This window comes from Maylandia zebra, linkage group LG20 (assembly GCF_041146795.1).
Source record: "Maylandia zebra isolate NMK-2024a linkage group LG20, Mzebra_GT3a, whole genome shotgun sequence".
Taxonomy (NCBI): Eukaryota; Metazoa; Chordata; class Actinopteri; order Cichliformes; family Cichlidae; genus Maylandia; species Maylandia zebra.
In genome coordinates this window covers 37,673,854-37,686,656 of record NC_135186.1, presented here as the reverse complement: position 1 = coordinate 37,686,656, position 12,803 = coordinate 37,673,854, and the positions used below count along the sequence as shown (strand labels likewise).

The 12,803-nt window shown below is 45.8% G+C and overlaps 1 protein-coding gene across 3 annotated transcripts in view; it reads right to left on the bottom strand.

Annotated features, from left to right (window-relative positions):
* Positions 1 to 5,834: 5,834 nt before the first annotated feature.
* Positions 5,835 to 12,803, bottom strand: part of commd7 (COMM domain containing 7) — an 11,807-nt gene continuing 4,838 nt past the window's right edge. For 2 of the 3 annotated variants that reach the window (XM_014410237.4, XM_014410238.4), the window contains exons 4-9: positions 10,584 to 10,640; positions 10,436 to 10,473; positions 8,358 to 8,448; positions 8,071 to 8,120; positions 7,799 to 7,847; positions 5,835 to 6,012 (exon numbers count right to left, since the gene is read on the bottom strand). In XM_014410237.4, coding sequence (XP_014265723.2) covers positions 5,936 to 6,012; positions 7,799 to 7,847; positions 8,071 to 8,120; positions 8,358 to 8,448; positions 10,436 to 10,473; positions 10,584 to 10,640 — 362 coding nt within the window. In that variant the 3' untranslated portion in view covers positions 5,835 to 5,935. Of the gene's footprint in view, positions 6,013 to 7,798; positions 7,848 to 8,070; positions 8,189 to 8,357; positions 8,449 to 10,435; positions 10,474 to 10,583; positions 10,641 to 12,803 lie in introns of those variants that run through there. The other variant, XM_014410239.4, reaches the window with a different exon arrangement.

Genomic DNA, 12,803 nt, shown 5'->3' with positions numbered 1-12,803 from the left:
TTTTTGACCAGGACACGTCCTTCAACGCACATATTAAACTAATATATGTATTTATAACCCCCTAAACACCAAATGCTGTGTTTCTACAGGCGTCCTTCAGTTTTGTGTGTAATGACTGTAAAGCTGCTTTGTTGGGCTGAGATCAGCTGACTGCATGGACCATTGAAGAACATGTCGTTTCTTTGGCATGAGGAACTCTTGGGTTGCTTTTGCAGTTTGCTTTGCCTCATCGTGTGAGCAGAGGCTACAGCTGAACACTTCACAGTTCATCCTGCTGCTTCCCTCAGCAGTGCCACCATCATCATCATCACACCAGTGACCCGGCTCCACTGCAGCCATACATGCAGCAGATAAACTATACTGAAGCAGACCCTCAGAAACAGCATCACGACTGTTTGTGACATGACTTATAACCCCTCTGACGGCTGTTTCTCTGTCTAACTGCTCATTCTTCATATTTCTCCTGATTTCTTCTTGTTTTTGTCCAAAGCTGTCAGACGTTCTCGTGCCGAGCGTCTTTGTGCTCGATGATTTAGGCCCGAGCCTCTTCCTGTGGAGCAGAGGCAGTACGTCGGACCCAGATAACGACTCCTCTGTGTGGCTGGCCCACACACACACACACACACACTCACACACACCATCTGTGTCGTGTGTGTGAGTGGTTGTTTTTTCAGTTTCGAGCAGGAAGACATTAATTACTGTGAGCAAAGAGAGAAACCACGTTCTCGGTAAATTCTCAGGGAGGAACTTTAAGAGTCGGGAGCAAAATTCTCTTATCAAGAAAACACACAAACACACACACACTCAGACTCACACCAACTGCACACCCTGCTTTAACTGCACACACACATTTCCTTCCACCTTATGTGATGGATCCCATTCCTGCCAGCAGGGGGAAGTCTACATCTTCCTTCTACCTCAGGCTGCCTCACACACAAAGTATCCCCTCACCCAGCCAATCATTAATCCAGGTGTTCCATCGTGTGGACACAGGTGCATAACGTCGGCACGCACAGCTTCTACATTCATCAGTGAAACAACAGCTCACTCTGCTCTCACTCCACAGTCAGTGGAAGCACCTGGGAACAACAGCACAAAGTGGTAAAATCACACCAGTGGACGCTGAGACGTGCAGTCCACAGAGGTCACCAACTTTCTGCAGACCTCCAAACTTCACGTGGCCCGTACATCAGAGTGGCGATTGCGAGCCGGGCGTTCTCGTCCTACATCAGTGTGACCTCACAAATGTGCTTCTGGAAGAAGCGTTCCCATAAACACTCCTAAACCTGTGGAAAGCCTTCCCAGAAGAGCTGCAACATCACTTTCAACTCTAGAGCCAATGCTTTTGGGAATATAGTGTACATGGACACATGTACTCATCAGGTCAGAGGATGCAGCTCCAGATAAGCAGTCAAAAAATGAGGTTTGTGTAAAGTTCATGAGCTTCAAGCATGAATTTTAGGGCTGTTTACGGCAGGAATAAAGTCACAGAAGTGCTGTCAATGCTCCCTGGGATTAAGGTGAGCATAATTGATTAATTAATCATTAATTAATCATAATTGATTACACAGCGGTGGAGAGTAGACTTCATCACAGTAGATGTCTTTCTGAAAGCGCTGTAACTAAGTTTAAGAATATAATCCACCCACTGTTATCATCTTCAATGCCCTGTACCAACACAGACAGAGCAGCTATCTGAACGCTGCTCCAACAGAGGTCGATTATCTTGTTAATAATTTCTCCTCCTCACTACGTACGACTCTGGATACTGTAGCTCCTGTGAAAACTAAGGTCTCTAATCAGAAGTACCTGACTCCGTGGTATAATTCTCAAACATGTACCCTAAAGCAGATGACTCGTAAGCTGGAGAGGAAATGGCGTGTCACAAATTTAGAGGATCATCATTTAGCCTGGAGAAATAGTTTGCTGCTTTATAAGAAAGCCCTCCACAAAGCCAGAACATCTTACTATTCATCACTGATTGAAGAAAATAAGAACAACCCTAGGTTTCTCTTCAGCTCTGTAGCCAGGCTGACAAACAGTCAGAGCTCTGTTGAGCCAACAATCCCTTTAACGTTAACTAGTAATGACTTCATGAACTTCTTCACAAATAACATTTTAATCATTCCAATCATGGATAGACGTGATTTCTAATTGTCTTACCTGTCTTCCTCCTCTCACACCAACCAATCACAGCAGATGGCCCCGCCCCTCCCTGAGCCTGGTTCTTGGAGGTTTCTATAAAAAAGGTTTATATAAATAAAACTGAACTGAATCTGTTCACATATTGTCACCTGTGCACTCTCCACAGGTGAGCTGTGGAATCCAGTCTGAAAGGTTTCAGCTCATGTCTGACACTTCTGCAGCTTCTGTCGTCTCACTTCAGCTCGTAAAACAAGTCCTCATTTTACCTGGAGGTAAACCTTTAAAACCCCCATTCTCCTGCCCTTAGGACAAACAACACCTGGACAGGTGTCATCATTTGAAAGGAAACTCTCTCAGAACAATAAAAACAATAAAGTATAGCAGCAGGTGGGCGTTATACAGCACGCTTCCAGTGAACAGGACTGTGTGTAAAGCCAGCGACATTGACACAGGACGTTTGTAACTTTGGGGAAACAAGAACACGGTTGACAGCTGTGAGCTATTAGAGTTATTCTCCATAAACTTCCTCTTCCCTCTGCAGGTCCAACGGCAAAAATGTACACACACACACACACACACACACACACACACACACACACACACACACACACACACACACACACACACACACACACACACTCTTCAGTCTGTCAGTATCTTTTATTCCTAGCCCAAACAGACTCTTTCTTGGGAAGGCCCTGGTTATTCCCCACACAGATAAGCAGGCATACACACAAACTCTCGTTTTCATATCTTAGTGAGGACATCTCATTGACATAAAGCTTTCCCTAACCATGACCTAACTGTAACCCTGGTACTAAAACCAGATTGTGAGCCTCAAAAATGCCTTCAAACGTTGAGTCAGTGGGTATTTGACGTGTTTGTTGGGGGGTTGATTTGCTCTGCTGTTCTACTGAAGCCCCAAACATATCCAAACAGTGCTTAACACATGTATTAGACCACAGTGAGGGTTGACCCTAAACTAACAGCACTGATAGTTCCAAAATAGTTATTTATGTTTCTGTAATGGTTAATCCACCAGTATCCACAAGCTCTTTAATCAAAATGATATTTTCAGTGCTAACAAATAATTATTATTGTTATGCAGTCATTTTCAGATTCGCTGCTTTACAAAGAAAGCAGGAGAAATAATAAAAAGTATGATTTCTGTTGAAGATCACAGTATTGACGTGCATTCCTCAGCAGCTCAAAAAAACATGAATTAAATTTGTTGCACCTGTAGCTGACCTCAGGAGGACAATCACCAGTCGTATCTGAGCACAATGACACAAAGTGTTTTTCTGCAGGATTTTCACGTGGACGTAAAGTCTGGAGTCTCTCTGATGATCTAACTCATGATCTAATCACTTCCCAAAGAATGTTAATCAGCTGGTGTTTACTTAACATCAGCTGAGTGACGAACTTCTGCGAGAAGACTGAAACACTGACAGGATCGAGATCTATGGGATTTTCTCTGCTCTTTTAAAAAGGCCAGAGAAACAACTGGGAGGAGCTCAGGAGGCCTCGGGGGGATGCATGCAGGGACACGTCGGGTCACACGATGAGACGAAAGGAGAGCCGGCATGAAGAAAGGAGGAGGAGGAGGAGAGACACTAAGGACAAAGAGAAAGAATGTGAAGAGAAAGAGGAGAATTGCACAACAGAGGTGAAGGTTTGATTTGCTTTTGGCTCCGAGTCGTGAAACTGTGAGAGGCTGATTGTCTGTGAGGATGAGCATCTTTGGAACATCAGAGCCAAAGTTCCTCCTGAATGAGCCTGACAGGAAGGAAACCCTCGTCCTTTCACCTGCTGCAGGGCGCCGTCTCCTCTCAGTTAGACCAGAGTCACCTTTGAGCAGCTCTGTTCACCTCTTTAATTTAAAAACACTCAGTGTACCTGCAGCCTGTGGGTCCCCGCCCCTCCCTCACCAGGTATCTGAACGTGTCAGAGGACATGAAGGAGCAGCACTTTCTCACTGCAAGCAATCCAAACCGCACAGCAGCTGAACAGTAAAAACAATATCAGTAACTAATATGAGCGAGCTGCTGTGTCCTGCAGCGAGGAGCCAATCAGCTGAATGAACAGGTGAGTTTGAAGGATGTTTGGAAACAAGCTGACAGGCTATAGGCTGATCCATCCGGACTGAGCAAAAATACGTTACTGAGGGCAAAACGATACGTGTGAACACGCAGCAGCTGAAAACTGTGCTACCTTACATTAGAAAGCCAATTATCGTGATGGCCAAGGCGCGCCCGCGTGCGCGCGCACCTGCGTCAGCTGGACTGTGACTGACTTTAAACACAAGAAGAAGAAAAACAGAGCCAGCAGCATTCAGCACAAACTTCAGTCTCAGGTCTTCATCAAATATTCAACTCCAGGAAACAAACAAAGCAATTTTTTAAAATCAAGAAATAAACATAAACAACTGCCCTGATTGGCTGTTCCATCAGCACTCCCAGACGCTCGGTCCTTGATTGGTCTGAGTTTGTCAAAAACTTTGGTTCGTTCATGATTTCCACATGACCACAGCCTGGATTTGCTGTTTACTGTGGGGGCAGACGGCCAGGTGAGAGCGAGGCGTGACAGGACACGCCGCAGAGCTATGTGGAACATTTCATTTTCTGCTAAATACGGGGAATCCTGAGTTTTCACTGAATCCGTTTACGCAACATCCCAGGAAACGCAGCAGGACGGATCCACGCACAGATACGTGGAAGCGTGAGCAGAAAGACGGGCTCGGCCTGGAGCCGTGCTTCTAATGAGGACAAGCTCGTCTGTCCGAGACAGCCAGCGCAGGGAAGGGCGTGAAGGTTACACACAGCAGGACGGGAGAGTCGGAGGGCACGACCCGCTGATGCAGTCAGGTGTGGCAGACAGCGACGGGGAGCGGTGGTGCGTTGAGTCCTGGTTTTGAGAAAGACAAACGACACGTCCAACTGACTGGAGGCTTTTTCTCTTTTTTAGGGCCGGCACGCCGAGCCGCTCGCAGACGGGAGCGTTCCTGAGCCCGTGCACGGATGTTTGAAGGTCACGGTTATCGTCCCTGCGCACAGAGATTCCTCCAGGTCCTCTGAGTATGTAGATGATGTCATGCTGTGTAGATGATGTCATGCTGTGTAGATGATGTCATGCTGTGTAGGCGAGTTACTTTAATGTGGTTTAGGTTGTTTCTGTGACAGCCGCGTATCGCAGCTCTCTAATGTCAGAAAGTATCGTCAGTACGTAAAGGAGGAGCTGCAGATGCTGTACAAAGATATAAAGTAGGCGGGAAAACCCTTCAGAATAAAGGCAACTTCCTGTCTTCGAGCAGACAGACTGCTGAGGAATAATCAGCAGATAATTATCACAGACGTCTGAAGTGGTTTCGGAGCCGAGGGCTGAAACGGCGCTTGCACCGATGAGCCACTGAGCGCTCTGACATGTGCCTCCAGGCTCGTACGCATCCCTGTGTGGCCTTTACTGCACGCCCGTCTCTGGCTGCTGCTCATTTCGCCTGCATTTAACCTGTTATTGCAGCTAATTCGTGTTTGTTTTAGTAATAATTTATTACATCAGTAAGAGACAGCAGGCCTGAACTCGATCGAACAGGTCTGGTTTCTGATGGAAGTGTCAAAATGTTCCCGCTGATCTCACCCAGGTGTCGTCGTGCTGACAGACTGTTTCCCACAGGGGGAGAAAACAGCAGATAATGACAGGTTACTCCTCAGTTTATTGACTCATTTCAGGTAAAAATGTCACACGCACACAAATTCAACCAGTACATACAACACACACACGGACACACACGCGCTCAGCTGAAGCACTCCATGCTGGCCTTGGCTCGCTCCATCTCGTGCAGGAAGTTGTAAAACTGAGGCAGCGTCAGTTCTGCAGGGAAGAGACAAAAAAGGACGACTTCCTGTCAGAGACAGAAATGAAAGGTTTTTGCATCTGTGGAGGAAAACGTGAAAAACTGGGAGAGCTCCAAACCAGGAATACTCTCTTCAAGAGGAATTAAAATACAGAGGAGCGGTTTAAAATCTACAGCTGCTGTTTGTGAGGTCATTTCCTCCCTGCTACACATAAGAGCCAATCAAAATCACCCAAAAAGCACACCTGAATTACGACCACTGCAGCATTTACCTATCTCTACTTTTAAGATCGGGCTCAAACTTTCCTTTTTGCTAAGGCATATAGTTAGGGCTGGACCAGGTGACCCCGAATCCTCCCTTAGTTATGCTGCAATCTGGTCTTTAGGTGATGACGTGACGAATCCTGCTTCCGGTCCAAACTACTCTGCGTTTATTAAGGCTGTTGTGTTTTTAACATGTTTTAATGTTTTGTTCTATTTAATCTGAAGCCCCTAAAAGCAGTCAGTGATCACTGTCTCAGTTTTTATTACTGCTGTTCATTTGAAACCCTTATGATGTAGCTACAGCCCTGCAGCAGTATATTCATGACTAACCTGGTATTGTGGATGGATTATCTCAGTTGTTTTTCTGGCTGAAGTTTGGACTGCATTTATGCCTAACCATCAGGAACCTTCACGTTAACTTTTATCGAGTGGAAAAAGTTAGCGTTCATCCTCCAGCTTCACTGTGTTTATGCTATGCTAACATAGCTGTGTCGCTAGCGGTCACGTAGCACATCATTATATAGCAGCTAGCCCAACTTCAGTAACCCTACAAACGTCACTGCTGTTTAGTTTTCTGTCTTCATTTATGTTGGAAGTGATAGCAGAGCTGTACGTTTGAATGTTTCAGAAATCTCTGTCAGAACATGCTATATCATGCTTAGCATGAAGCTAGCGAGCTAACTTCCTGCTAAATCCATTCAATTTAATAAATCCTGTTTTCATGGATGCCTGGATGTTAAACTTCATAGTTACACCTGGTAAAGCAGCAATGCTGATCATTTTATTAAAGATGAAAGAACTTAGACAGTTTGTGACTCTTAGTGATGCTGCAGAGTTTGTTTGACTTTGGGACCTGGGAGTTTGGACCCAGACGTGGTTAATGAAGTCAGACTTAAAGACCGATAGGTACAGCTGCTGGGGGACTCCCATGATGCACTGGGTGTTTCTTCTTCACTCACTACGTGTTAACAGACCTCTCTGCATTGAATCATACCTGCTATTAACCTCTGTCTCTCTTCCACAGCATGTCTTTATCCTGTCTCCCTTCTCTCACCCCAACCAATCACAGCAGATGGCCCCGCCCCTCCCTGAGCCTGGTTCTGCCGGAGGTTTCTTCTCGTTTCCTTCCCACTGTCGCCAAAGTGCTTGCTCGGCCATTTGATTGTTGGGTTTTTCTCTGTATGTATTACTGCAGGATCTACCTTACCATATAAAGCGCCTTGAGGTGACTGTTGTGATTTGACGCTGTATAAATAAAACTGAATTGAAGATCTGTAGGTCGGCTGACTCTGAGAGCATCGGGTGGAGGAACTGATTTTTCATTTACGAAGTTTACACGATTAAACCAGACGAGTTCCTTTTTACATTTCTTACAGTCTTTTTCACTCGCAGCATCTGTTCATTATCTAAGTTTTGTGTCCTGAGTTGCAGAAACAACCGTCAGAGTAACTTAAAGCTTCCTGTTACAGACTCGAGCAGTTGGAAAGAAAGACATTCAAGGTGTGCAAAACTTCAGGTACGAGTGACATCATCACTCACCCATGTAGACGTTTTCAGTGGAATTCCCCTTTCTGACCACGAGCTTCAGCTGCAACCAAACACAACGTGTTCAACAAAACAACGATGCTGTGTGTGTTTTCATATCTTTGTGGGGACCAAAATACCAGTCTCCACAAGTTTGAAGACATTATTGAGAATCAAAATGTGGTTTTAGTGTCCGGGTTACAGTTTGGTTAGGGGAAGCATTATGTCAATTAGATGTTCCCACAGGATATGAATACCCCACATGTGTGTGTGGAGCGCTGTTGTACCTGCAGGAAGACTGTGCCCAATTTCTGAATTTCACTGGTGCCAACAGTCACTGTGGGACGACAAAACACAGCGTGATAAAAACACTCAAACAGGACGGTCGCTGTGTCACGTCTGCGCCTGAAACAGTGAGGCGCGTCATGGTTAGCTCTGTTATTCAGCTTCCATCGGCTGCACACACCGAGGGGTTCAAATGTGCTCAGAGGGCGGACGCGCTCACAGACAGACTCAGACTGAACCTCTAATGTGAGCCAAATTTGCCGTGCACGCTAGGTTTGCTCCTTCTTACCTCCAAACTTCCACTCCATGTCAACCAGCTGGTTGACCATCAGAGTCTGCCCGACAGCGAGCCTGGTCAGCGCTGCGTAGTGCTCCGCCCACTGCAGGAACACAGATCACATCAGACTCCTGAGACACGTGTTCACCGTTTAAAGGTTGCCTGAGTAAGAACAAGTTTTATCAACGACACTGAGTCAGTGCTAACTAGGGCTGCCACGATTTGTCGACTAGTCACGATTACGTCGACTATCAAAATCGTCGACGGCTGATTTAATAGTCGACGCGTCGTTTGAAGCTTTGTAAGATCCCAAAAGACGCAGGAATAAGTAGCAGGATTTAAGAGTGTAATAACGGACTGAAACAGAAGATGGCAGCACTGCATGTACAAGGATGCCAGCTGCCGTTAAACCCCGAAGAAGAAGAAGCTGTGTCCCAGAATTCATAGCGCGGCCCAGCTTGGTTTCCAACAATGGCGGCAGCTAGTTAGTTTGAATATTATTCTTATTATTCTTTCTGGGTCACAAAATAAACGTTTAACATATTTTCAGGCGAGAATGTAGCTGTGTAAACCTCAAATATCTGCTCAGTTTATCAGGACACCGCATATTTTCAAAAGCGCTCCGACGTTTTCAGAGACGTCTGTTACCCACTAGCTCGATAGCTAGCCGGGGGCTAGGTCACTAGCGCCGTGAGAACACCGGACTCCCCGCAAATCGTTTTCAAACCCACCGCCGTCTTTCGCTACTCAGGTTAAATATATATGAGTCACTTAGATAACTTAAAATGTTATTGTTTGGCTTTTTGTAGTATTTTATTTGTTCCTGAGTAAATCGGTTTGGCTGAGATTAAAGTTATAGTTTTTACACAGCTGAATAAAGTCAAGCAGACAGCTGATTATCAGAAGTGTGAGATGCTCCAGAATTTACTCCGGTGTCCTGTTATATTTTAGATAGCAAGGAGTTTATTAAACTTCACCGAAACAATTGCAAATTTCATTAAAATTTAATAAACTATCATCTTGTCTTTATTTTTAGTTAGCACAGACCTTAAACACTTAAAGCTGTAAGCTAATGATAGTTATATAAGCTGTAGTTTTACGTCTAATGGATGATGATCTGATTAGTCGACTAATCGCAAAAATAATCGGTGACTAGTCGACTATCAAAATAATCGTTTGTGGCAGCCCTAGTGCTAACACGTGCTAACACCTGTCAGCTAGCTTCGGCCCAAACGGACACACGTGCTCCTCCCTGTTGTTTTACACGAGTCAGCATGTGCAGCCTGAGCATCACAATGATGGCGAGCTAAGGCACAGCTAGCTGGCTGACCATCCTCGTGTAGCCACCACCGTGGGAGTGTTAGTTACACAGAGGTTAAAGTGTGCTGGATCGATCTGGAACAGTTCAGTTCTTGGCGTTGCTTCGAGCAACAGCCAGCAGATACCTGACGCCCCGTGACGCGCTTACAGCCTCAGCCTGTGACGTGTTCATGGTGCAGATGTAAATAAAGCTGCAGCAGGCTACAGAAGAGGAGCTGCAGGATTTACCCACAGTAAACACAACATGTTAGCTGGTGAAGAAATGGTAAATGGACTGGTTCTCATATAGCGCTTTTCTACTCTTCTGAGCACTCAAAGCGCTTCACACAACTTGTGCATTCACCCATTCTAACTAGCATTCACACACATTCATACTTCGATGGATGCGTCGGAGAGCAATTTGGGGTTAGTATGTTGCCCAAGGATATTTGGCACGCAGACGAGGGGAAGCCAGGAACCTTCCGATCATTGATGACCTGCTCTACCTCCTGAGCTACAGCCACTCACAGAAATAAGTCCAGAGTCCTAGAAGGCCCTTTGAACCATCTATGACGTCTTTAATAGTAGTGGAAAGTTTGGCACACGTAAAGGGCGTGGCTTTGGTCAGGTGGTTTGATCCCAGTCTGCATGCCACGATACAAACCCCATGTTGCTCTATGAATGCGTGAATGTCAGACAGGAAGCACTTAGAAACAGCACGCTTGTGTGAATGAGGCAGAAAAGCGCTGCATAAGCAGCTTTCCATTTACCTTTAGCACTACTTCACTTACCTGCAGTGAGAAGTGAGCCGACTTTTCCTCGCTCAGTCCTGAAAAATGATCAGAGTGAGCAGGTTGGCTTTCATTAACACAAACGTGACAGTAACTAATACGACTACTGTGAGAATGACTCTGAGGCACAGAGGACTCGGATGTGTACCTAATGTCAGGAGGTCTTCTTTGATCTGCTCGCCTGTCAGGTTTTTCTTCAGGGCTCCTGAGGAGAAAACAGACACGGACACCTTCCTGTTACTGTTTATAGCTCCACCTGTTGAGTGTCGGGTTTTAAACGCCGTGAGAAAATACTGTGCAGGTATCCCCACATACACATCTGTATGGAGATCACTGCTGCAGACACACCTGGCCCGTGCAGTAAGCGTGCACACGTACAGTGCAGCGTATACAGCACCACAGACAGATAGCCCACGCGTAACTGGCATTCTGGGAAATGGAGGAAGTGAAAATACAAACGAAATCACAGGCAGAAACATGCTGTCTGTGAATGAAACCTGAAAGCACAGTGTTAGCACTGTTGCCTCACAGCAAGGAGTTCACTTCCACCATCAGGCTGGGGTCTTCCTGCAGGGCTTCTCCCCGGGTACAACGCCTTCCTCCCACAGTCCACAGACATGCAGATAGTGGGGTGAATGGTTGCCTGTGTGTTAGCCCCCCCCCTGTGACCTAACAAGGATAAGAAGCAGAGGAGGGATGGATGGCACATAAAATAAGATTTACTCATCCATCCACAAACCAAAAACACCCTGTCAGTGGGTTTATCTGTGACAAGGATTCACTTCCTGTGACTGAGATGAACAGGAAGCACTGGTGCTAACGAGGGAGGATTCTTTTCTCTCGTTCAGTTCATTTTTATTTCAGTGGTTTCTGTTCGAGCTCACTGTAATAACCTTGATGCAGACTCTGTATAAAGGACCAGATTAGTCAGAGATGAGGGAGGAAAAACGACCACTCTGCTGTTTTCTCTGATTTCTCTCAACACTTTGTTGCCGATCACATCTTATGGCTCGTAATAATCGCTGCACTTCTGTCTCAACTTTGCAAACAGAAACTCGCCCAAAATATTTGGCCCAGGTGTCAGGAGCACTTTGTTGTACTGAACTTCTGCACTGAGGGCTATACTTATCAGAAACTACCCGCATGGACCGCAGCTGGGCGGCTCATCAAGAATGCAGCAGCACATCGGGGCTGCACACAACACAAGTGGGAACAAGGGGAAGTGTTATCCATTTTCCATTTATTCTCTCGTGCTGGCAGAGCGCGTTCAGAGAAACACAAATTGAAATGTGTTGAAAGAAGCCTTAGTCTTCAGTTACACCTGCCTGAGCCTGCTGCTTCCATCGCACTGAATCAAACACCACCTATAGTCCCCTATTCAGTTACATCCCAGGTCACATGCTGCTGCTGTCGCCCACACAAGTGCTTCGTAAAACCGTTACTGCAGGCAACAGATTTAAAGCTCCATACGCCCTCATCGTGTTCAGCGCTGTGGCATCAACAATCTGACACTCGGCTAGAAATCAAAACCAGCCAAACTCCACTCCTTTTAACCTCCAAACACATGACCCACATCCCACAGCGCAGAGGATAAACAGACCACAGCACCGAGGCAACAACTCAGTTCCATTCATCACAACAGCGGTCGCCTCAAGGCGATGGTAAAGACCCCACAATCATCCAGAGAAAACCCCAATGATTAGGCAACAGTGGGAAGGAAAAACTCCCTTTTAACAGGAAGAGGGGCGGGGCCATCTGCTGCGACCGGCTGGGGTGGAGGGGAGGAGCCAGTTTTAACAGGATATTTCTAACTTTAGAGATGTTGCACAAATGGAAGAACGCAGTCTTACATATTTGTTTAATATGTGCGTTGAAGGACATGTCCTGGTCAAAAATGACTCCAAGGTTCCTCACAGTGTTACTGGAGGCCAAGGTAATGCCATCCAGAGTAAGAATCTGCTTAGATACCATATTTCTAAGCTTTTCAGGGGCGAGTACAATAACCTCAGTTTGATCTGAATTAAGAAGCAGAAAGTTAGCGGCCATCCAGGTCTTTATGTCTTTAAGACATTCCTGCAGTTTAACTCATTGGTGTGTGTTATCTGGCTTCATGGACAGATAGAGCTGGGTGTCATCTGCATAGCAGTGTAAATGTATGCTATGTCTTCTAATGATGCTGCCTAAGGGAAGCATGTATAATGTAAACAGAATTGGTCCTAGCACTGAACCCTGTGGAACTCCATAATTAACCTCAGTGTGTGAAGAGGACTCTCCATTTACATGTACAAACTGGAGTCTATTAGATAGATATGATACAAACCACTGCAGCGCAGTACCTGTAATACCTACAGCATGTTCTAATCGCTCT